The sequence below is a fragment of the Melanaphis sacchari genome, unplaced genomic scaffold (genome assembly GCF_002803265.2).
Source record: "Melanaphis sacchari strain LSU unplaced genomic scaffold, SCAv2.0 Contig242_pilon_pilon, whole genome shotgun sequence".
NCBI lineage: Eukaryota > Metazoa > Arthropoda > Insecta > Hemiptera > Aphididae > Melanaphis > Melanaphis sacchari.
In genome coordinates, this window is record NW_020271117.1 from 40587 (window position 1) to 66949 (window position 26363).

At 31.9% G+C, this 26363-nt stretch overlaps 3 protein-coding genes and 2 pseudogenes across 3 annotated transcripts; 4 read left to right on the forward strand and 1 right to left on the reverse strand.

The window, feature by feature from the left end:
* Positions 1-207: 207 nt before the first annotated feature.
* Positions 208-1919, reverse strand: LOC112594854 (piggyBac transposable element-derived protein 4-like). The gene is made up of 3 exons (XM_025339865.1): positions 1682-1919; positions 878-1299; positions 208-726 (listed from the first exon to the last, which is right to left on the reverse strand). Exons 1-3 carry the CDS (start codon positions 1917-1919, stop codon positions 208-210), a joined length of 1179 nt encoding a protein of 392 aa, XP_025195650.1.
* Positions 1920-9312: 7393 nt separating this feature from the next.
* LOC112594855 lies at positions 9313-11650 on the forward strand (annotated as a pseudogene).
* Positions 11651-11757: 107 nt separating this feature from the next.
* On the forward strand, positions 11758-13820 carry LOC112594849 (annotated as a pseudogene).
* Positions 13821-15888: 2068 nt separating this feature from the next.
* On the forward strand, positions 15889-16446 carry LOC112594856 (zinc finger MYM-type protein 1-like). Its single transcript, XM_025339866.1, has one exon. It carries the CDS (start codon positions 15889-15891, stop codon positions 16444-16446), a length of 558 nt encoding a protein of 185 aa, XP_025195651.1.
* Positions 16447-20625: 4179 nt separating this feature from the next.
* LOC112594857 (piggyBac transposable element-derived protein 4-like) lies at positions 20626-22725 on the forward strand. Its single transcript, XM_025339867.1, has 3 exons — positions 20626-21058; positions 21515-21985; positions 22172-22725. The coding sequence occupies exons 1-3, from the start codon at positions 20626-20628 to the stop codon at positions 22723-22725; spliced, it is 1458 nt and encodes a 485-aa protein (XP_025195652.1).
* The last annotated feature ends 3638 nt before the right edge of the window (positions 22726-26363 follow it).

Below are 26363 nucleotides of genomic sequence, written 5' to 3' on the forward strand. Positions count from 1 at the left end.
ACCGATTATTTTATATACACTTATTAATATACGTAAAATATCACTACAATAAGCATAAAAAAAAAATGCAATCACTTTTTTTATTCAAATAATATGTTTCCAACTTCAATTCTTAAATATAAACATAATACAAATTATAAATTTAATACAAAACATAAATATCAAGACGTATTTATAAATAATATATGTAAAAAATAATGAAAATCCTTAGCCTGTGTGATGTAGATTGAAACAACTTATACATGTGTAAGATTTACATGGTGCGCAGAATGTAGTGATCTTTTTTACTTCCTTCGATGCCTGTTTCGATCCAACTATTACCGTTCTACTTTGATAACATTGGAAACATCTCTTTCTGATTTTTCTATTTCTACTACATTTTTCTGTTGTTTCTTGGAATATGTGTTTGCTGTTAACTCTTGCTTGTTGTACTTCTTGTGATCCTTGATTGTCTAATCCAAGTATTGTATCAACTAATGTTTCTCGAAATTGTGTTATCTTCATTTTTTTATCAGAATTAATTGTATTGTAAACAATTAAAGCATTTACCATAGCAATTCCAAGCAATATTTCTGTTGCCACCTTATGGTACCAACGTATAGACTTACGAACAGCTCTACTATAGCTAGACAGTTGATCGGATAGATCAATTCCCGCTTTTCTGGAGTTGTAGTCGACAATTATTTTAGGCTTAACTATCGATTCTTTTTTTTTTGTTCTTTTTTCCTGTGTCAATCATATCAATATTATGTTTGATCGACAACATAGTTACATCCCTTTTATCACGCCATTTCGCAACAATAATACCATCTGAATTTTCCTTTCCGATTATTTCCCCGGGATTTAACTTTTTTTTTGTTATTTCAGATAATTTTACTCTATTTGATCGCAGAGTTCCAACAAGGTGTGTATCATTAGTTAAAAGTTCGTTTGCAAGTGTAATTGAAGTATAAAAATTATCCGTTACCATTGTACGTCCCATGTTTAAATATCTTCTACTTAGGTCTAGAACAACTCTACAACCCAATCCCTTTCCATCCACTTGACTCTTTCCAGCATAAACTTGAACGTTATAAGTATAACCATTTGTTCCGCAAAGTTTAAACAATTTTACACCGTACTTATGGGCTTTTCCCGGTATATATTGTCTAAATAATAATCTGCCACGAAAAGGTACCATAGTTTCATCGACGGGCAATAACTCGTCTGGTTCCATTACATCTTGAAAACGATTTACAATTTTATCGATTATATTACGTATTTTATAAATACGATCACCTTCAGGGGCTTTTTTATTGTCTGAAAAATGCCAAAATCTTAGAAGTAATTCGAAGCGATTTCTATACATCGTTTTTTGTGCCACATTGTTTTTATATCTAAGTTTGGTGCTCCAGTAACTACCTAAATTTGGCATTTGAACGAGTCCCATCCATATTAATAAACCAGAAAATAATTTAATTTCTATTGAATCTGTAGGAACCTATTTTGTAAACCTACTAGACTTGGAAATTCTATTATTTGATAAAAACTGTTCCGCATTTCTGTTCGTTTCAATAACAATAAGTTCAATAATGTCATCAGTAAAAAATAAATTAAAACAGTCAGCTAGTATTAACACTAGCTGATATATTAACTTTTAATCCCGGAAAACCATTAAAAACTAGCTGTTTTTGATTATTACCTGTTACATTGGACCAAATTTGAACACTAGGATTTAAAACCGGTAATATTGTGTCTTGTGAATGTTCGGTATCGCTGGTTTCACTTTGTTCATCTGAATCAGAAGTTATAATTGGGTTGTAGGTTTGGTCTTCATCTGTGTCATCAAAATCACTTAATGAACTTCCACTATCATCAGTATCTAATAATTGACGTACTGTATCGTCATTAACTTTAAGTCTCTTTGGACGTGACGCCATAATTAAAAATAAAATTACAATAAAAAATCACACAAAATTTTATTATATAGGACCGCCGGCGGTCATATGGCAACTGACTATTTATATTATAATGACAACGCCATGCGACCGCCGGCTACCATACACTTTAAATATCATATTCTTATGCAGATAGACATAACAAAGATAATAATATCGGAATTATTTTTTTCGATTATTTGTTCTATAAATATCCAAATGTACAATTATGGAATAACATCGAAAATAGAACGTGGCTTTGTAGGAAAGATAGCGATGCGACCGCCGGCTGCCGTCTGGCAGTCAACGTGTTAACTGAGCCATCGCCCGATCCGTGACGTATACGATATACCCCGCTACCCCGCTCTTCCATATCAATTGGCCGCCGCCACCACCCACCGCCCGATCACGTACGTGCGCGACATATCGTTACCTACACGTAAACAACACGTATCTCCATTTTGAACATTTTTCAGGAGAGTGAAAAAACTATTTTATGTTGACTGCACATTATATGTAAAATTAATTTTGATAGTTAAAGTTAGTACTACGTGTTATATGACTACTCAACAGAAAAAAACCAATTTCTGTAAAAATTTCTAGATATCTGGTACTTACGTGTTATTAGTAAATTGTTTTGGATATACGTGGAATTGCTTTTGGAGATACAAGCTATTGTTTCACTCCTTTTTGGTAATACGAGTTATTTCTGTCCATATTTATTTTTTATTTTTCTTATAACCTGCTATATTTATTTTGTAAATTGTATGATATCTTAATTGGTTAGGTACCTAATTAATTTAGTAAGTACGGCTATAAATCAAACATTCTTTATTGTTTTTTAACGAATTAAAAATATATAGCTATTATCATTATAATAATACAATAAAAACAGTATAACAATATAATAAAAACAGTATAACAAATAAAATGAAATTCATGACTTTTCACTAGAAACTTAAGTCTTTTAATAAAAGTATTTAAAAAAAAAAATAGTTATAAATTTAGTTTAAAATAGTTAACATCTTGTAACTTATATTAAACAGTATAAAAATTAAATAATAATTATTTAGTACTTTAAAATAAAATAACAATAAAATGTAATATAAATTGTCATAACCAACAATATAATATATAAATAATAAATTAATAATAATAATAATAATAATATAAAAATGTCATATTTTAACAGTCTTTGGTTTGTGTTCATTGGCATGAGGTAACGATTCATAAAACGGATGTGTGTCTATAGGTAAAAATGGTTTCAACTTTTGAAGATCATCCCATTTAGATTTAGTAAGTGGAATCGGTTCTTTGTATAACTTAGGGTAGATTAACGGTAGGTCTTTGATTTGTGATTTTCGTTGTGGTAAATCTTTATAATCATCATCAAACGATAATTTGTATTGAATTTTTTGTGCTTTAGGATCATATTTTAGAGATCTTATATCCTTAACCTCAGGGTCTCCTTTTGTTCGTCCAGGGCGAATGGATTTATAGTGATGATGATTTTTAAAATCTAAAAAATTATCATGTGACAAATATTTAGCTTCATAAGGTTCTGGATGCTTTCTAGGTTCTTTTGTTAATCTAATAAACTCAGATGGAAGGTAAATTTCTTTATTTTTAAGTTTTCTTTCTATAACACTATGTACTGCATCACATTCCATCTGTGTATGCCCTTTCACTAAAAATTTTTGTTCGATTTGTACCTGATGTTGAATAGAAAAATTGAATAAAGCATTAGCCATTATAACGTTACGATTTTGGTATCCACATCCATCAGAATATATTATAATTTTATTTGGTTTTTGATTCAAACCTTCTTGTTCATGTTTAGCCAAGTATGAAGTTAAATAATCTGTAATAATTGAACAGAAAATTGAGGCTTCAAGCTCGCCTTCAGTTTCATTCCACCAGTGGTTAATACTTTTATGATTTGCAAGATTATATAAGGTGAAATTGTGTACCTTTAATTTCATAGAATAGTAAAGTGCACTTGTTTTAAGTATTGGGCACAGTTTAACCGATTGCAAATCCATTGTAAGTACAAGATATTGACTATCGTTTTCAGCAGTCATTTTATCATTTTTTTTTTCATCTTGTGCGCGGTCTTTCATATTTTTATGATTTTCATACTCCTTTTCATTTATTTGTCTCATCTTAAATGATGTACAAGTGTCACACTGATCTTTTCTTGGATGAAAAATAGAAAAATTTTTTTCTTTAAGGAATTCAAATATATATGATTTACTTAGAGGCCTAACATTTTCCTCAGCACAATGCTTAACATACAAATTATACACTTCTTGTTTTGATTCAAAAGGTCCTTCTAAATATAATCTATTGGAACGTGCACGGCAATAATGCGATGGCATAATAGGTAGACTTTCAACCCATGCATCAAGATGAAACTTCCTTTTATCCTTTGATGTACGAATATAACTTTCACTTTTTTTAATTGTTTCATTGTCACTTTTATCTTGCATTATTTTTGATTTTTGATTATGCATACCATGAATGGATTCTTTAATCCAATTATGAATCATCCACTCGTTAACTCCTAAAGTAGCTATGAACATTTTCTTGCATACTTGCAAACGATCACAGTTTTCATATTTAAGATAATAACATAATGTATTGTTTCTCCTACTAGTTTCTTCCAATACTCTAGAACGATCAGGATTTTTTTTTATGACTGCATTTGAGATATAAGTTCTCTTTTCATCCCAATTAATTTTCCAAAACTGCTGGAATATTTCTTTTCTTTGAGTCTCTGTAAAAAGTTGACAATGACGAAATGCAGATTTTTTGCATACTTTTGAGTTACATGTTTCTTTCATTTTTCTTTTATTCCTTAGTTGATCTTGGCTAACATTTTTTCCTTTTCTACTATAACCCATGTACTCTTGCCCAGCCATTCTTTTTAATTTTGATTCTTCACGGGATACTTTATTATATTTTTTAGTTTTAATTTTATTTTTTTTACTAAGCACATCATCAATCACTATTTCATCAATGTCAACAGTATTTATTTCACTACTGTTAGGTATTGGATGATTGAGTTCAACAAGACTTGTATTTTCTTCATAATCTTCATAATATTGTAGTGTATCAATATATTTTATAACATTATACATTTTTGATTCTTCATTTGAGTTTGTTTCATTTCCTAAATCAGCAATGTTTTCTTCTAAATTATTTGTTCTCATTGCATTATCATTATGAGCATCAAATGGTAAATAGTTCTTTGATATTTAAAGATGATTCTAAATAAACAACATCAGCCTCTAAAATATCCTGTCTTGTAAGTTCATTTTAACAATATTCAACTACAGGAGCTGTTTCAATACATTTTTTTTTTGCCATATCTAACATTGACTGCACACGGCGTTTAGACATTGTATGACGTAGTTATAAAGTACTATATTTTAGGTATTAATCCTTATTTAATTGATTTATAATATTGTATTAAATAAAACTATAATATAATAAAATAAAACACTTGTCTAGAACTTACAAGTTTGTAATATTACGTATCTCCATCAGTACAATTTACACAACAACACGTATCTACAAAAAAAAAAAAAAAAGATATATTAACCCTTTGAAGAGTGAATTAAATATTGCGTGGATAACTCAGAGAGTGAATTGTTTTCATAAAAATTTCGAAAATTTCCGAAAGTAAAGACGTCATTTTACGTTTTAGATATTTGTGTTAAAATAGTAAAAACGTCAATTGACGTTCCTGTTTTTTTTTAATAAAGTAGTAAGGACGTCTATTGACGTTAATGACATTTTTTTTTTTATAACTTAATATTGTATTGTTTTGGATTTTATTTTAGAATTAAGCTAATTCGATTTAACAAAAAATAATTACGCCTTTTTGAAAAACAAAATTTAATTATCTTAAACAAAGAATCACTTTTTGTAAAACAATACACTAATACATTTGTATTTCAGAATATTATAACAGAACTAATCGAATTAAATTAGTTATAATAAACTTAAATAAAAAATAACCTTTTTCAAAAACTAAATGTAACAAAATTATTGTTTAAATAAAAACAGTAAATAAATTCAAATTAAAAATCACCTTTTCTAAAACAAAACGTTAACAATTAACAAATTTCTCTTTCTTAAAAACATAATACAATATAACTTTTCAAAATTAAAATCAAATTAAAACAGTTTAAATTTTTAATTATCAATTTACAAAAATAAAATTAAGTTAATATTTAAGTTTTGTATGGTAATCTTTAAAACATGGTTCTAAACATAGTGCCTTTCCACATTCTTTGCACTCAAATGCTGTGTCTTTTCTACACTGCACACCTAATTTAGTTTGAGAATGAACATGGCACTTTTTTTGAATTCTACTTTTACCTTCAAGTGGTTGTATACGTGATAAGAAATGACGATCTGTGAGACGAGTTGGAAAATCTCCTTTAATTTTTCTTCCTGGACGACTAGGACTTGTATTCATATCAGAAAAACTATGAGTCTGAAGTAACTGTTGAATTAATTTCAATCGATATTCAGGTAGTTTTAATTTAGTTTCTTTTAGAGAATTATAAAGAATACCAGAATTGAGGACAGATAGATCAAGTAAATGAAAAAAAAACTTCTTATACCATTTCAAAGACTTTCTGCACGTATTGTTAAAAGACATCTGCATATCAGATTTATCAATTAGGCCCATGTTTGCATTGTAATCTAATATACATTGTGGTTTTTTAACATTATTTCCTAACCTGTCAGTTTTATTTGTTACAGTCATTTTTGGTTTGTGTACAGTTGATAACATATGGACATCTCTTTTATCCTTCCATTTACAAGTCATCATGTCTTTTGTAGTAGCTGATACACATTGACCAGGAGCTAACTTTGTTGGGAAAGTAGGCATACCTTTTCTTTTATTCCTAACTGTACCACAAGCACCAGTGTTATTTTCTAACAAATATTGGTATAATAATGGAGAAGAATACCAATTGTCCATATAAATTATGTGTCCTTTATTTAAATATGGTTCCACCAAAGTTGATATAACTGAACCTGACTGTTGCAAAGATTCATTAAAATTTATATGTTGATCATTACCTGTATAAACTAAAAAATCCAAAACAAATCCTGTTTTGCAATCACAAAGGACAAATAATTTGATTCCAAAACGATGCCTCTTAGAAGGAATGTATTGTTTGAACTTAAGCCTCCCTTTCCACTCAACTATACTCTCATCAACACATATCTTCTGGTATGGTCGAAAAACTGAACGAAATTTCATTCGAAGAGATTCGACAATCGTTTCAATTTTAAAAAGTCTGTTATCTGGTATTTGATTTTGGTTATCACAAAAATGTAACAATCTAAGTAGTATAAGATACCTATCTTGGGTCATTATTTTACCAAATATAGGAGTATATAGCAGTGGTGATGTAGACCAATAATCCTTTATATTATTTTTTTTTTGGTGTGCCATCAAAAAGGTTAGTGCAAAAAAACTATACATTTCATTTATATTGGTTTCCTGCCATTTGTTTAGTTTAGAGTGTTGTTTTGTAACTAAATTTTTCATTACATAATGAAAAAATTTGTTTGTTTCATCCACAATATGCTGGACTAAGTGTTCATCAAAAATAATTTTAAAAATATCCATCTCACAAAACTCAGGTGATAAATCATCAAGAACATCTAAATTTACACCAGAAGTGTCATTGAATTTCATTTGTTTTGGAATATATTCAGAACATGCAATTTCATCAAAGTTCCACTGACCAGAAAAAACTTGTTTTGGTGGGTTTTTATTTACATTTTTTTTAGTGAAATTATTTTTATTTCTTATAGGTGTATTGTTACTATTATTGCTACTTATAATTTTTAAACTTTCATCAACATCCATAGGAACATTAAAAATATTTGAAATATTTTGATGATTGTCAATATCGTTCCTTTCAGTTGACAACAGTAGTTGAGTTTCACCATTGTCATTAAAAAATATAGGTAAATTATCAATATCTATAAGATCTAAATCAGAACTAATTGAAATTTCAGGAGAAGTAGTAAAACAATATGGGTCATCATTAGAAATATTGTTTTGAATACTTGAAATTGGTTCTGATGATATTTGAGAATTGCTAACCTGACTAGAAAGAGTGTTTGAATCAATAGTATTTACTGGAGTACTGCACAATTTAGAAGCCAATTTTTCTCTGATTATTTTCAAAAAACTATCACTTTCCAATTCAGAATCTGATGTATCACCATCCGAAAACCTATCACTTTCTTCGTCAGCCGATTCAATATTTGTAATTAACTCACATATTTGATCTTGAGAAAGATTTGTAGACATGTTTTAAAACTAAAGGTAACAATATAACTAATAATTATTTATTATAAATTCGAGTACATATACATTGAATATCTAATATAAAATTATAATATTACGGAAAGTAGTCGAAAGTCGAATTAATTATGATATTGTAATAAATAATAATTATTATTGTTGTATTGTGATAACTGATAAATAATCATAAAGTATTTTGGCGGCTAACACAGTTTTAGTCAAAATCCGATGATTCCGATGTGATAAATAAACACGTGATTATATATCACATGCAGTATAGGCAACAAAAATACGCATCATGAACACCATAAATTAATTTTTATTTTATTATAAAGTGAGCACTGTAAATAAATATTATTTTTTTTCTGTAGATAGCCAATAGATACTAGTATCTATTTCATTATAACGTATATATTGCTAATATCAACATGCTTTTCTTAAAAATTCGTTAAAGACAGAAACAACAGAAATACGTCAATTGACGTGCTTACTCTACAGGGCATACTAAGGAAAAACGTCGAAAGACGTCTTTCCTCTTCAAAGGGTTAAGATTATTAAGCTTTCTGACGGTTGTAAAATGACTTATTTGAATACATTAAAATGTTATTCATTATATTAAAATAATATTGACGGTAATTACCTGAATTTTGAGTGACAGCTAAAAAAATTCGCTGAGTACAAGACGTGTAAGTACGTCGTACGACGCAAACGTCGCTAACTCGTGTCACCAGGATGTCGCCGACTTATAATGTATATCCCTACACCACCTCTCACATATCCATATTCAATTCATCGATAATCAATTAAGAACGAATGTCGCACACTAAAGATATTAAAATGCCTATTAGTGAATAACACACATTAATGACCGATATTAGTACCTTCTGCCGGACGTATACAGTATAATATCAATTAAGTATCAATATTCCCATTCGTATATATAAATCCTGAAAATAGTCAACAGTCCTCCAGTACGTTTTAAACCGTCATATATGCGTCTTCGTGTTTAATTTTTAATTTTTAAATATTATTATTTTCATTTTCTTAAACAATATGTTTAAATGCGAACAGTGTCCGTCGGTTTTCACACGTAAAGATAATTTAGTCAGACATGGGAAAACTCACGATGGTGTTCGTCTCACGTGCACTATCTGCGCGTCATCGTTCAGTGTCATGTCAAATCTTAAGAGGCATGAGAAAAATGCTCATGGTATGTATACTTATTTATTTTTATTATTAATTTATATCTAATGTTTTTCCAAGGCATCGTTCCGGCTCATCGTCAGCCTACACCGGTTGTTGCTCAACCCACTCGACAGAGTGTTATACAGTACGCACCTCGCGTTGCCCCACAGGGCGACATACAGATTACCCCTCAAATTTTCATCCCCGATATCCCTGCTGGTGGTTCGAACATCATGTCAGAGGACGAGATTTGCATAGCAGCAATGGACGAATTTGAAAATGAAGAAGTTCAAAACGATAATTCAGGTTAGTTTTTTTTATTTTTTTTTTTTTTATTGGGGCCCGAAATAAAAGATTTTTTCATAACAAATTTTTTTTTAATAGATAGGTCAATAGATTTTCAAAAAGATTCGTAATCACATTTTATTTAATTAGGATCATGTATTTTATTTTAAAGATTACACCACTAGCGTTAACGGTAAACGTGTTTCCACCGCCAACACCATGTCGGCTGCTAGGGCGAAAAAGGCACGCATGGATATGGTGAAGACCTCCGGGTTTACGGAAATTTCATCGTCCGCGAGCCGTAAAATAGTGTGGTATTTCGCAAAAAATTTGAATAATTTTCAAAATTATGAGGGCTTTCTACACTCATTAAAATCCGATCTAATCGATATACTGAAAACTCATGTTAAGAAAAACGCTATCAAATTTAATTTAAAACTAGAAGCCACTTATAATAGACCACGTGTGGAAAATTCCTCAGAAAATCGCGCATTCAAAACATCTTCACTCGAGTTGTTTAGAGAGTCATATTAGACTCTTGTCGAGGAATCTTTTACAAAATTATTAACGGAAGAAGAGACTTATACGGGTAGAGGAAGTGGATTCACGTTAGAAGCTATAGATGGATTATTGTTAAGAGTGTATAAATATACGCCAATGTCAGGCTCATCTTATATATCCTTACCAGATAGTATCTAAAGAAAAAAGGGTACAATCAATCCACAAAATACAGATCAACAATGCTTCAAGTGGGCTATATTAGCTAAGCATGTGACGGATTATACGAACCGTATTGGTGAAAATTATCACAAACACGAAGGGAAATATATTTTCGATGGTATCTCATTTCAAACATCGTTATCTGATATAAAAATCTTTGAAAGAAACAACCCATTCGTATCCATCAATATTTTTGGAATTGAAAAACAATTTAAACCACCGAAAAAGTTCCCAACATATGAGGTTTTCCCACTCAGAGTTGTAGATCATGAAAAACGAGATCACTTTGATCTATTATTAGTGACAGAAAATGATAATACGCATTACATATACATATCTAATTTTTCAAGACTCGTTCGATCTCAAAAAACTAGATATGAAGGCAAATTATTTTTTTGTAAACGATGTTTTACGAGTTTTGATGACAGACCTCGAAAATATCAATTGAGTGAACAGGCTGCGTTAGACCAGTATAAGCTGATATGTGGTTTACATAAACCAATATTACCAGTTATGCCGGCAGAAGGGGATTGTCTCGAGTTTGATGCGTGGAGAAACATGGTACGACATCCAATCGTTATATATGCTGACTTCGAAGCCCTACTATTGAAAGCCGATGGTGAAAAGAAGGGGAAAAACACAGACATAATTTATAAAAATGAGCCTATGAGTTTCGGTATTTTCGTTAAGGCTTCTGATGACGTTCCATTGAGTCTACTCGAAGATTATGACATACCGACTAAACCTATTATTTATCGTGGTAGTGAGGAACGTGAGGATGTAGCGGGACGTTTCGTGGAAATGGTTACTGAAATTTCGTTAAAGATAGAGAAATTGTTGAAAACAAATGTATTGATAAATATGAGTGCACTCGACAGAGAGGTTCATGAGGCGGCAACACACTGTAATCTGTGTTGTATAAAGTTTACACCACCTCATGAGATACAACATCGAAAAACAGCCGACCACTGCCATCTTTCTGGGAAATATCGACAGGCTCTTTGCAATGCGTGTAACCAAAAACTACAAACACCCGTTTTTGTCCCATGTTTTCTACATAACCTTTCAAACTATGATGCTCATTTCATAGTGACAGAGTTAGGATATGATACGCAAAGAATTACGGTTATACCCAACAGTGAGGAAAAGTTTATTTCCTCTTCCAAATACGTATCAAACACCTTCACAATCAGATTCATAGACACCTGCAGATTTATGGCCTCAAAACTTTCAACGCTTGCTAAAAATTTGCTAACTCCTGACTTTTCTAAGTTCCGTGAGACGGGGAAGCATTTTTCCACCGATGATATGAATCTTGTAACCCGTAAAGGTGTCTTCCCTTACGAATATACAGACGCGTGGAGTAAGCTTAATGAAAATGCGTTACCGGATAAAGCTGAATTCTATAGTATTCTAACCGAGTCGGCGGTTGAAGATAAAGAATACGAGCACGCGTTAAAAGTATGGGAACATTTTGGTTGTAATACGATTGGTGAATATTCAGATTTGTATTTGAAAATCGATATGCTGCTACTGGCTGACATTTTCGAAAATTTCCGTAATGTGTGTATGAAGGCCTACAACTTAGATCCTGCATACTATTACACCGCTCCAGGGTTTTCATTCGACTGTATGCTTTAATACACCTCAATGAAGCTGGAACTGTTGTCAGATTATGATATGTTGTTGATGTTTGAAAATGGTTGGTATTAAAATTATTTTATTATTATTATTATTAAAATAAATAAATAATTTTTTAATAGGTATACGAGGTGGACTGGTGCAGGCAAGTATGCGTTATGCTAAAGTGAATAACGAGAAAGTATCCGATTATGATAATTCGAAGGAAGATTCGTGGTTGGTGTATCAGGATTGTAAGTATACATTAATTTTTTCTCAAGGATATTATTTTAGGTAATAACCTGTACGGCTGGGCGATGTCACAAAGTATGCCTTATGCTAATTTTAAATGGGTGAAGCCAGAGTTGGATGGACTCGACGATTTAGATGAGGCTTCACCCATAGGCCGGATATACGAGGTAGATGTGTCATATCCTGTAAACCTACATGACGAGCATAACTACTTACCATTCCTCCCTCAAAACGGAATACCTGCGAGCTCAAAGGTAAAGAAACTGATGGCGACATTCGAGAGGAAGACAAACTATATAATACACTATCGTAATCTTCAGCAGGCTATAGCTAATGGGCTGATAGGTAGTGGAAAAAGTAAATTTTTTCTTTTTTGTTAATTTAACATTTATAAAATATCTATATATAGGTACATAGAGTCGTACAATTCGATCAATCTCCTTGGTTAGCCGAATATATCAGTTTGAATACTGAAATGAGGAAGAACGCTACGAATGACTTTGAGAGGGAGTTTTTTAAACTTATGAATAACGCTGTATTTGGTATGTTAACAAAATATATGTATGTATATAACTTTATTAACTTGAAAACATTTATCTACTCGTAAAGGAAAGACAATGGAGAGCATGAGGAAAAGGATACAAATGGAATTGGTATCCAATGACAGGCGATTACAAAAGCTTATAAATAAAAGCACGTTTAAACATAGTACATCTTATACCGAAAATTTGAATGCCGTGTCACTAGAAAATAAGATTATTGAATTCAGCAAACCTATCTATATCGGTAATTAATATTAACTCAACATTTTCAAAAAAAAAAAAAATTTTTTTAAATATTTATTTTTTTATTTTTATAGGTTTTTCAGTATTAGACATCAGTAAAACACTGATGTACGATTACCATTATACCGTTATGAAAAAACACTATGGAGATAATATTAAGCTAATGTACACCGATACAGGTAAATAAATATTAAAAAAAAAAATTGTTGTGTATGTAATATATATATTATTTTAGATTCTCTAGTGTATCATATCAAAACGAAAGATTTTTATAGAGACTTGACCATCAACCCGAATTTGTTAGATCGTATGGACACATCTGACCTATCGACAGATCACCCTTGCTATGTAGGTGAGCGTAAAAAGATCCCTGGTCTGTTTTCTGATGAGACCAAAGGTATTATAATGATTAAATTCTGTGCGTTGAGAGCCAAATCATACTCTTTCATTTTGGGTGGAAAAGAGAAAATCAAAGCGAAGGGGATTAGGAAGCATGTCGTCGATAACCATATGACGTTCGACGATCACAAAAAATGTTTGTTTGGAGAAGCTGGCGTGGAGGCGTATAAGAATAATGTATCAATTAGGTCATTCAAACATCAACTGATGACAATAAAATCAAGCAAATTAACATACAACAGCTATGATGATAAGAGAGTTATCCTAGAGGACAAAATACATACATTGGCACATGGACATTATAGTCTAGAGTAAGTTAATACGATTGTACTTTTTTTTTAAATTATCTTACTTATAATATTTATAATTTTATAGGAAAGGCGAAATTGAATCTGAAAATGATGATGAGACTGTTGAATGGCCAGATCGTGAGTTTACAGTAGACGTTGCTGGGCGTGAGTGGGAGGAATCTGATAAAGATATGATGAGATTACTTCTACAGGAATGCATGTCTAAATAATTTGATTTTAAACTGTCTATATTTCTTATTTGTAAATACTATGTATATATTTGTATAGTTATGCAAAATAATAGATAAATTTAAATAAAAAACATTGTTAAAATATAATATTATGTTTATTAAATAAAATGTACATACATTCACAATTTTTAAGAATTATTGATAAACCATTTTCTTATAGCAAAAATTTTATAAAATGTACATTGTTTAGGATTAAATTCCATATGGAAAATACAACAAGGTAGAGTTTCGTCATCGCATATTTGATCCAAACGAGGACAGCCCAAGTCTTCAATGTTGATGAGTGCGACGTGTGGTATATACTCCATACAGTGGCGTAACTACGGGGTAGCGAGGGGTAGCGGTCGCGACCCCCAAAATTATTATGGGGTCGCAAGAGTATCATTTTGCTACCCCAAAAATATTTATATAATTTGATAAAAAAAAATCGTCGTATTATAGATCGTAGCGTATCATGAAAAAAAAATTAGTTGTGAATTATCATGTCACAGAGTAACTGATAAGTGATAACAGTATAACTACAAAATATAACCCAGACAGTCGTGGTAGCACTGGTAGCACAGAACAATTGATAACATGAACATTTTTATGTTATCTCATTATCTGTATTCTATGATAATTCAAAAACATTACATTACAATAACGACTAACGAGAAAATGGTTTATCCTTGTTAACATTTTAAATTGTTATTTGTTTTATCATTTTGAATTTTGATTTGTTATTATTATTTGTAGTACTGTTGTAGCGTGGACTGTGGTTTTACTTCAAAACTTTTTATCATTTTTATTGACTTGACAAATCTTAGTATTTCGTCAAAATGAGCTTATTAAAATGGCTTTCTGGCTCTAAAACAAAAGCCAACAGGGATCACAGTACTGAAAGTACAGGTAGTTCATACAATCCACGAACACGATTTAAATCGGAATTAACGCAATCATCACTACTACCAGATTCAGATCCAGGTAAATAGTTATAAAAATTGTCTTTTGTGTGATGTTATTTTTAAAATATAAACTGTGTTGTAGTTTTGATTAGATATAAACTGTAAAATAATGTAAAAATTAAATTAACTTTATTAACTTACTAATTGAATAAAATGATAAAATGTTCTAGATTCTCAACAATAATTAATTTCAACACATATTTTTTTTTAGAATGTGCTTCATATTCTGGATGTAGTGTCATACATGAAGACGATCCAGCATCAGACATTAAAGGAGCTTATGAAAAAGTACTACAAAATAAAGGACCATTTCAACCAAAGGATATCAAGTTTGAAGTGAACAAAAACCGATCATTTCTTATCTCTTGGTATGATTTATATCCATGGTTAGAGTACAGTCCTACTAGTCAGGCAGCTTACTGTTATTCATGTAGAGCGTTTCCAAGTCTAACTAACAAAGCATGTAGGGGTCAACATACTGAACCAGCATTTGTTAATGTTGGCTTTAAAAACTGGCCTAAAGCTATAAGAAGTTTTAATAAACATCAATCTAGTATTCCTCACAAAGAATCTACAGTAAAAATAGCTGGACTGAAATCAACTGTAATTGTTGGTGATGTGACCGTCCAAGTAAACAAACAATATAGCATAGAAGTTGAAAATAATAGATTATATTTTCATTGCCTGTTAGATAGCTTATTGTACTGTTGTCGACAAGGTATTGCCGTTAGGGGTCATCGGGAAGATGTAACTCGTTAAATAAAGGTAATTTCTTGGAACTTATGGAATTAAGAGCTAAAGATAATACTATTATTAAACAATACTTTATTGAAAAAGAAAAAAGTTTTAGATATGTAAATCCTACATTCCTTCATACTAAAATATGTTTATAGAGTACATGAGGAAAGATGTTTTACAATCAATAATTAGAGATATCCAGGATTCCAAATTTTTTAGTATTATGGTTGATGAAACACAGGACTTGGCTAAGCATGAGCAAGTGGCCATATGTATTCGATATGTTTCAAAACTATTTATTACCCATGAAGTTTTCTTGGGCTTTTATCGCACCGATAAAACTGATGGTGAAACGTTAGTAAATCTTATAAAACAGTTTTTACAAACAAATAATTTAAGTATTCAAAACATCAGAGGACAGTGTTACGATGGTGCTGCATCTATGCGAGGTTCATATACAGGTGTCCAAGCTAGAATCCAATCGGAAAATAAATTTGCTATTTATGTGCATTGTTATGTACATATTTTAAATTTATGTCTTGTAGACCTTTCGAAACAAACATTATTTGTAAGAAATACATTTGGAACTCTACAAACTTTATATTCATTTATGGGTGCATCATCAAAGAGAAATAGTGTTTTTGAAAAAATATTATCAACAAGTTCAATAAATGTGTCTCAAAAAACTAAATTAAAATCTTTAAGCGATACAAGGTAGAACTGTCGCATTGAAGCAATCAATTCAGTTATTAACACTTTGCCTGTTATTGTTCAAACACTACAAAATATTTCTGATAATGATGTGAATTATGGATCAGAAGCAAACAATTTATTGAATTGCATACTTAATTTTGAATTTATATTTTGTTTGTTTTTATTAAAAACTGTGCTTAAACAAACAAACATACTCTCTAAATATTTACAGTCACCATCAATAAACTATGCACTTGTTAAGGAAATGTCAATCAAAACTTACGACTCATTGCAAGACTTACGTTCAGATGAAAGTTTCAATAAATGTTGGGAATCCTCGCAAGATTTGGTAAAAAATAATGGATTTCTACCACCAAACCTTCCTCGTAATAGAAAGATTTCCTATAAAAAACTTGGAGGTGGTCATGTTTTCCAGAGTTTCATGATGAAAAGTCCTATTACCGGATCTCCATTTATTTTCCAGTTTTGGATATTGTCATGAAAGAAATCAAAGATAGATTCAACGAAAATGATCTTTCCATATTAAACTCACTGATGGAAACACTGACAAATGAAAGCCCTAGTCAATCTTCAATTCAAGAAGTGTGCAAATTCTATGGACCAAATGAAGATGACTTAACTGCTGAATTAAAAATATTTAACAAAATGTTTAAAGGCTATGGCAAAGTAAATAACATTGAAAATAGAATATTATATTTGAAAAACAAAGATATTCAAAATGGTTTCCCAATTATAGTTGAATTGTTACAAATTTTTTTAACCATTCCCACTAGCAGCGTATCATGTGAAAGGTCATTTTCTTGTTTAAAAAAACTAAAAAACTACTTGAGAACTACTATAGGTCAAGAACGTCTTTCTAACATGGCTATATTATACATCGAAAGACAAAGAGAAGTAAACAACGAACAAATAATCAATCTTTTTAATAAGAACAAAAACCGAAAAATAGATTTAGAATAGTAATTATTTTTAGTAATTTTTGTATTGTAAGAGTTCCTATTATATTTATTTAAACTAGTCACTAAAACTGAAATGTGATATGATAAATACAATTTATAAATAAATTATAATGTAATTTTTTTTATTAGCCCACATAGCCACCTATTTGTGCTAATGGAAAAAGGTTAAAAATGTATAAAAGTGTTCGCTACCCCAAAAATTTGCTGCTAGTTACGCCACTGATCAGCTGCACCATGTTTTTTTAACACAAAAAAATCCCAAAAAGGATTCTTTTACTTCCACAATCTTTTGTTCAAAATCTACCTTAGTGTACCGAATAACGAGACTTACTTGATCTTTTTTTGTTATATCCTGGGTGGAATCTAATATAACTGAAAAAACAACTAGATTTAATATAATTGCAAATTGTACGCCTCAAATCTATCGCTAAAATGTCAATCAATTCCTTTTGTATAGCCCAACTTAAATACTTTATCTTCTGTTATTCATTACTTAATAAATTGTTTAAAATAGGATCAAATTGAGCAAGTAATATTACAATCCTCAAAAAATTCCCTTCAGTTGGATTTTGAATTTTTAAACTTACCTCATTTGCCCTTAAAAAGTATTTCCTTAAGTTATTGTAAGAATAATTTGTATTAAACGTTTAAGAACATTTCTCCAATTGGTAGCTACTTCTGAATACTGTCTTTCTAAATTTGCATCTACTGTTTGATTTTTGACCAACAAATTATGAACTTTAAGTGCATCAAAATGTTGAATACTTTGTAACGTCACAGTATTTTTTGTACCAATATTATTATAAATACAAACATACCTGTACCCATATTGCCACTAATAAGCGTACCTTATTTATACATTATTATGATTATCGCGCACTAATGCAGAAATTACCGCAGTATTATGCAATTAATGTTCCCCGTCCCCCCCTTCACCATGCAGTGATTGTCGCCGACGTGCCGCGGTTGTCCGCCGCCCGTCGCCTCCAGCGCTTTCGTCGCGTCCGCCGGTACGGCCCGCAGGCAATTATACCGTACACCCCAAAATATTGTAAAGTCCCGTAATATACCTACCCTGACCTTCCCCACTACGACATCAATTGGACAACACCAACCAGCGACCGGACGCCGTCGGCCAGCGGTTATCACTCATTTTTTCTGACTGAACCAGACATCAACGTCTCAGCTGTTTACCGTTTCTTTTTTTTTTGGCTCGCTCACCCTCGTGGTCGAACGTCCGACCGAAAAGACAAAGTCTTTTTTATTGTTATTATTTTTTCATTTACATCAACGCTGTAACGTCCGCCATGAGGGGCTAAACACTAACGCGGGCCCGATGTGGGAGAAGCCGCCGTCCTACCAGTGATTGACGCCGGTGGGCCATGTCGATCACGTGTATGTGTGTCGACGGTCACCCGACCAGCCTACCACAGCCGTCAATCAATCACATCAACAACTCCAGTCATCAGCGTGGAGGTCACGTCAATTGCGTAATATATCTCTCCGAAAATCCATGTTCCCCCCAAAACCCTTATTATATTGTTCTCTAATATGCATATTATTTAATAGGCCTGTTTTTTTTTTTCTTTTTCTCTCTCCCGTATTTACCGTCCTTAGCGATATGCCGGACGGTAACCCAACGGTCGGCGAGGTAACATAATAAAATATCATCTTCACAGTCCGTCGAACCTCGCGGGCCGATCCGAAGATTCGTTGTTTCCTCATATTATATTATTCCTAATGTTTGTCAGGTGCCTCCCGGAATTATACTAAAACAGTATGCTCCCTTTTATTATCAAACTATTGTAATTCTGTGTGCGAGAGCCACATTAAATTATTAATTCCATTATGTTAAACATTAAATTATACCCACGTGATCACCCTAATATTCTATATTCTCATTATTTATTGATATTATATTTTTTTTCTTCTTTAAATAAATCTTTGACGTTCATTCGTCACTGTGTGTATCAAAGCCTGTGAGTTCCAACGACTTGGCCCTTGGGTCATCACGCGGTGCGGCTCACAGGTCGTGAGTAAAGTGTTCCCCTTTACTCATGGGTGGTTTATTGGGACCGTAAAAATCCCGTACTCTCACAACTTGTTTCGTGTCTTCGTATACCATTGAGACAAGTGCTGCCAGTCATTAATGCCATTAATCCATTCAGATTTGAAATTTCCATAAGTCCTATTAGCGAAGAGCCAGCATATTTCAAAATAAGTTTTATCAAGAACAATTCAGTAACATAACCAGAGTCTAGGCATTTTTAACCCAGATTTCATAGTAACTTGATAATATTGTGTAGAAAACTGTCTTCCGTGGATATTTGATGGAAAATTTGTTGTTGGCTTATAAGGTCCAAAATTCAGTATACTTCTTTTTAAGATGTCATTAATATTTTCTTAAAATAAACCTCGATCTGTTGGATATTTTTCATTAAAATTTAGACAATTTTTTGGAATTTATTGGTCTTTACACGCTTCTAAAAAAAAATCAAAATCAAAAAAACAATTAAATATTTTTTAAATATATTAAAAAATAATTAAATTATAAAAACGATTTATAACAAATAAATAAATGTAATGTACTCATGCACATACACTTAAATACTTAAAATTGAGAAGTTCACGTATTTATGATACAATAATTAGGTAGTATAGGAATATTAAATATTATTATTACACAACTTGCAGTACATTATTGTCAAAAAAAAATAACAACAAAAACATGTATGATGTTTTTACATACAATTGTATTTATTTAGGCATAATGTATGATGCTTTATCAGAACTGGCAGACTTATCTTTACAACTCCAAAATAGGAATATATCTCTTTCAGTAGCAAATAATTATATTGAACGTGCAATTTGTGTGTTTGATTCCATGTCTGAACCATATGGACCAAAAACAGAAGATGTGGTTGATGCATGTTCAAAATTAATGTTTAACCCGTCGTTACTCGCACGGGGTAAATTATGACCCCAGCTTATTTTTACTTATGTAATTATGATAGTTTGAATGAAAATAAATGTTTGTACATTTCTATAGCTTCTTATAATAGGTTTATAAATAAAATGTTATCGGTTTTGGGTTATCTTGGTTTGTCGTTAATTTGCTAGAACGTCTTTAAGTGATTGGTGTCAGTGTGTGAAATTATTTTTTCCTGTGCACGTAATTTGTTCTTAGTTTTTTGTTTATTCTTACTCGTATTTCAAAATTTAAAATGGACGAATTTGAAAGACGACGTATAGAACATCTTCTTGATACGTTCAGTGATGAAGAAGTTTGGGGCGGTGTGTCAGATGATGAAGATGCTGAAGAATCAACAACAGAAAATATGAGTGAAAATATTACAGACACAGAACAGTCAGATTTAGAAAGCAATTCTTCTGACAGTATTATTGATTATTCTAATTCAGATTTGTCCTATCATGAATCTGATGATGAATTACCTTTGAATTTACGCAAAAAATATTTCGTGGGAAAGGATGGAACTAAATGGTCACGTAGACCACCAAACCAAAGAATTCGAGTCGCATCAGTAAACCATGTAACTGAAAAACATGGTGTGACAGAAATTGCCAAAAATACAAAAACTATTTTAGAAGCATGGAATTTATTTTTCCCATTGGAAATGATTGAACATATAGTTGAATGTACTAATATTTATATAGACCTAAATATTCGATCAAAATTTGGAAGGGAGAGAGACGCTAGACCTACAAATGTCATCGAAATAAAATCAGTTTTTGGAATATTATATACAATAGGTAAATATTATTTTTATTATTATCTATTATACACATTTATTTCCCAAGTTTTATTTTTATATATATATATATATATATTATTATTATACTGTATACACTTTATATACTGATACTATTTGATTGCACAATAATAGTAATGTAACCACGATTAGAACTATTATCTTATCTTACTAATTTACGTACTTATTTCTGTATAACTCATTGTTGGTAAGTATAGTTGTGTTGTTAGCATTATTGATAGTAATATATAGTTATAAACATTTTATAAGTGGGTTTTTTTCAAGATTTCAATATCAACTAATACTTATAAAAAATATTCATTTATTTATTTATTTTTTATAGGGGCTCTAAAAAACGGACATCGAAAAACACGAGATATTTGGTCAAATGATGGTTGTGGAATTGATATTGTTATGTGTGCTATGTCAGAAAATCGATTTTTGTTTTTACTGAGATCAATCAGATTTGACGATTATCGAAGTCGCGAGGAACGCAAAAAAATCGATAAAATGACTCACATACGTAAAGTTTTTGATGATTTTGTACAAAACTGTAAAATGAACTATAAAATTTCTGAGTATGCTACATTAGATGAAAAATTACAGTCTTTTCGAGGTCGCTGCCCATTTAGACAATATATGCCAAACAAACCAGCGAAATATGGCATCAAAATATTTGCACTAGTGGACAGTATAAGCTATTACACATCGAACTTGGAAGTGTACACTGGAGTTCAACCTGACGGACCATTTCGTGTAGATAATTCAGCTATTTCTGTAACCAAACGTCTTGTACTCCCAATTTTGAAAACAGGTAGGAACGTAACAATGGACAATTGGTTTACTAGTATCCCTTTGGCAAAAGATATGTTGAATAATAAATTGACTATTATTGGAACTCTAAAAAAAAATAAAAGAGAAGTACCGCCTTCTTTTGTATGTAATAAAAATCGACCAGTTTTTGGATCATATTTTGGATTTCAAAAAAATAAAACTTTAGTATCTTATAAAGCGAACAAAAAGAAAACTGTATTGTTACTTTCAACAATGCATAGTGGAAAAATAATTGACGAAACTACTGCTGAAAAAAAAAAACCTGAAATAATAACTGCATATAATTGTACAAAAGGAGGTGTGGACACCATGGACTTTATGTCAGAAAACTACAGTGTTGCAAGAGCTAGTGCACGTTGGCCGTTGACTATATTTTATGCATTGATGAACAATGGCGGAATAAATGCGCAAATAATATATCAAGAAAATACCAAGAATAAAATAACTCGTCTCCAGTTTCTGAAAGCATTAGGTAAAGAGTTAATGCAAGAAAATGTAAAAATTCGTGCTACAATTCCAGCTGTTCGCTTACAAGTCAAATCAATGATAAAAAAATATTTCGATGTACAAGAAACCATACAAAATGTACGCTCAAAAGGCCGGTGCTCATTTTGTGAAAGAACTCGTGATCGCAAAACAACAAAGGTTTGTACAACGTGTGTTAAATTAATATGCCGTGATCATATAATCGAAGTATGTCCCGATTGTTACGCCATATAAGTATCTAAATAATAATGTGTAAAAATAATTTTATTTTAATAATTTTAAAAAATTTTGTTTATATAAATATAAATTAAGTATAAATAAAAGTAATAATAATTATAATCTATTCATTTACTATAACTATAACTATAACAATACTTTTATCTATTAATTTAAACAACACATGGAAAAAAAATACCCCGTGCGAGCAAAGATAACATTAGAAACAGTGCGAGTTATGACGGGTTAAAGATGTTCCGTTAACAAATAACCATAGTGTTCCAAAAATTAACTCAGGACAGTTTTTCAAAAGTCTAGCCAACAACATGCGTTCTAGGCTATTTACTTTTCAAGCATCTCATTCAACAACAGCAGGTAAAGTATTTAAAGAAAAATATAATAAGCTCCTTAAAGACTTGAATGTACTGAATGTGCAAAATTGACCGGATAAGTATGATATTCAATATGGTGACAAGAATGTAAGAAGGTTGGCTATAAAATTTCAAGTAGATGAAACATCTACCATTAGAGGTTTTCGAGAGTTTTAGGACACGAAAAAATTATCACTAATTCACTCATTAAGACCATTAATAGTTGCAAATAACACAATAGCAATTTCATCTTCTGAATGCGAAAGAAGTTTTAATACCATGAATAATACGGTCACTTAGAAAAGAAATGCATTAACGCTTAACCATATTTCATCAATGTTATTAATACAATGTGTAGGTCCAACCACTAATAGTTTTATACCAATTAGCTACGTAAAATCTTGGATACTAAAAGGTAAAAGAGATGCAGCAGAAAACTGTTGTCCAAAAAGATTAAAATTGGAAGATAAGAAAGATACGTCTTATGATAATTTATGGAATTATTTAAATAAATAGTTATCATCAATTGTTTTTTATTTAGTTACTTTTTTGAGTTTGTTATAAACAAATATTAGTTATAATTAAAATATAAAATATAATATTTATAGTCAATTTTTTAAATTTGTTTATTTATAAATATTTTTCATATGATTTAAAGAGGGGTATAAGTGGTGTGGGGGCGTAGGCCCCACGGCTTAGTAACGTTTAACAAGTGATGGGGACGCTCTTCTTTTTTAAAGTTAACAGAGTCCTCCTACTTTAATTTTGCCAAGTCTAGCACTGTTTATGCCCGTGTGGAAAGGGGAGACGATCCGCATGTCTCTGGCAGTGCGCCGTGTCCTGCACGTACGCCCTCTAGCCACACGCCCATTCCGCTATGGTTTTAAAATCAGGGGTCCGGGTCGTCCCCTACATCTTTACGTTCTAGAACTTCCCGGGAGAAGGTTTTGAACACAAGAAACATGGCCTCCGTAGAGGTCATGGTATCGCAGTCGCACGGCTAGTCCACACCTTCCGCTTGCGCTGCAGCTGCGAGCTTGTCTCTTTTCTGGCTATATATTGAGCAATAGAATAGCACATGCTCCGCGGTTACCTCTGGGAGACCGCATCGGCAACGTGCCTCGCCTCGGAGGTTGAAACGACAGACACGAACTGCGAGATGTAGTGATCCGGAACGAACCACGGCTTCTCCAGTCTGTGCCGGATGTCCGGGAACCAAACCGCCGTCCGCCTACCTTTGTCGCTGGCAACCCATCTTTCCTGCCAGAGGCGTATGGTAGTGTCATAATACTGTTTTGCCATTCCAGCAACGTCTGACGCCGGCTTGTTTCCTTTCCTCACGGCGCCTTATCCCTTTCGATCTTAGCCAGCCGAACTAGTTCTAAGTCGAGGGGAGGTACTCCGGCTATGACCTGGAGCGCCATCGTCGACGTGGTCTTACACGTGCCTGTCATTGCCAGTAACGGGCGTCTTTGAGCGGTGTTTACCCGTGTCTTGTGTCAGTACTGGGCCATGCAACGCTCGGGCCATACCAAGGCCGCATACCCCATACGCGGCAAGAACACCGATTTGTACAGGATCCTTATTGTTCTTTCATTAAGGCCCCAGCTTTTCGCCCGTTTTTCCGGCCTTTGGAGACCTCTTTCCGTCGCATTCTCTACGCTGTAGCCGAGAGCAGGTCTTTCTTGTCTTGTCCGCGCCCGTTTTTCACGTGTATTAAAAAAAAACAGATCACGAGAGTCTGCTCTCGAGTCATTTTAATACTTTTAATCACATACATTTGGGGCGATATCATGATATGTATCTGTGATAATCGACTTGGTACGTCATTGAGACGTATACGATTAAATAATGTAGAAGAATACATCGGAAACACTCTAAACCAGCGTTTCTTAAACTTTTTTATCCGTGGAACCCTTTTTGATGTCCACTTTTATCGTGGAACCCCTACTTTGTTTTTTAGCTTTTAAGATTTTTTTAGGATTATTTGCAAAAAAAAAAAATAAATACAATTATTCCATATACTAATATTGTGTTACAGGTATTTAATTAAAAAATATGTGTTAAAAAAAATAATAAAAGTAATAAAAATTGTATATAATATTACTTTAATAATAATTACTTAATGAGATGCATGAAATTGTTTTTTATCATTACAAATATTCTTAATATTGGGCTTTATTGATGAAAGTTGTATCAACATATTAGGTTCAGCATCAAGTCTGTTGCGGTATTTTGTTTTTGTCGATACATACGTGGAGAACCCCGTTTCACACATATAAGTGGTTGCAAATGGTAAAAGTGCCAACACGGCCTTTTGTGACAATTTTGTGTTCATATTTTGAACTGCACCAAAATTCTACTAATGGCATTGATTTAAATTTTTTTTGCAGTGATGAATCAGATGTCAATTCAATAAAGGTTTCATATTCTTTTACTGACATGCCTGGAGGTCGTGTATTGACAATAAATGGATTTTTAATCCACAATTCATTTTTATATTTCACCTGTTGGTCATTTGGAAAATACTGGTTAAATTCTTCACTCAATCCAGTGAGGTGCTGAATAATTTCCTCAATAAAAACCTCATTTATTTCGACCACTTCCTCTTCCAAAAAGCATTTAATTGTTGGAAAGCAATCAAACTCGTTGGAGCTCATACAAATTTTCCAAAAATCTAACTTTTTCTTAAAAGCATGAATTTTTTCGTGTGCAGTAAAAACATTTACTTGTCTGCTTTGAAGCGTGAAATTAAGCTCATTGATCTTTGTAAAAATATCACTTAAATAGGCGACTTTAAGTAGCCACATTTGATCAAGAAATCGATCTTTTAATTCGAAATTGTGTTCCAAAAAAAAGGCTCGTACCTCGTCCCTTAATTCAAAAATACGAGTTAGTATCTTTCCTCGAGATAACCACCTGACCTTGGTATGTAAGAGAAGAGAAGTATGTACACTTCCCATGTCCTCACATAAGATTTTGAATAAACGATTTTGAAGAGGCCGAGATTTTATGAAGTTTATGATTTTTACGACTTCATCAAGAGCTTTCTTAAAACTAATAGATAACTTTTTTGCAGCGAGTGCCTGGTCTATGTATCATACAGTGGCTACTAGAACAGTTTTTGGCAACATTTTTAATACGCTGTACAGCTTCATTAATTGTACCACTCATAGCCTTTGCTCCATCGGTACAGATATCAACGCAGTTTTCCCATGGTATTTCATTTCCTTCTAGAAATGAATTTAGAAGATCAAATATTTCAACTCCAGTAGTACGTGTTGG

What these genes read in the sequence shown, in the direction of transcription:
- LOC112594857 (XM_025339867.1), top strand. Translation starts at nt 20,626, where the DNA reads ATGGACGAATTTGAAAGACGACGTATAGAACATCTTCTTGATACGTTC. An exon ending in GATTGAACATATAGTTGAAT is followed by an intron (nt 21,059 to 21,514) that starts GTACTAATATTT and finishes TATTTTTTATAG; the next exon opens with GGGCTCTAAAAAACGGACAT. An exon ending in ACTCCCAATTTTGAAAACAG is followed by an intron (nt 21,986 to 22,171) that starts GTAGGAACGTAA and finishes ATAAAACTTTAG; the next exon opens with TATCTTATAAAGCGAACAAA.
- LOC112594854 (XM_025339865.1), bottom strand. Translation starts at nt 1,919, where the DNA reads ATGGCGTCACGTCCAAAGAGACTTAAAGTTAATGACGATACAGTACGT. An exon ending in AATTTGGTCCAATGTAACAG is followed by an intron (nt 1,300 to 1,681) that starts GTAATAATCAAA and finishes GGCATTTTTCAG; the next exon opens with ACAATAAAAAAGCCCCTGAA. An exon ending in GAACTCTGCGATCAAATAGA is followed by an intron (nt 727 to 877) that starts GTAAAATTATCT and finishes TGATTGACACAG; the next exon opens with GAAAAAAGAACAAAAAAAAA.
- LOC112594856 (XM_025339866.1), top strand. Translation starts at nt 15,889, where the DNA reads ATGAGGAAAGATGTTTTACAATCAATAATTAGAGATATCCAGGATTCC.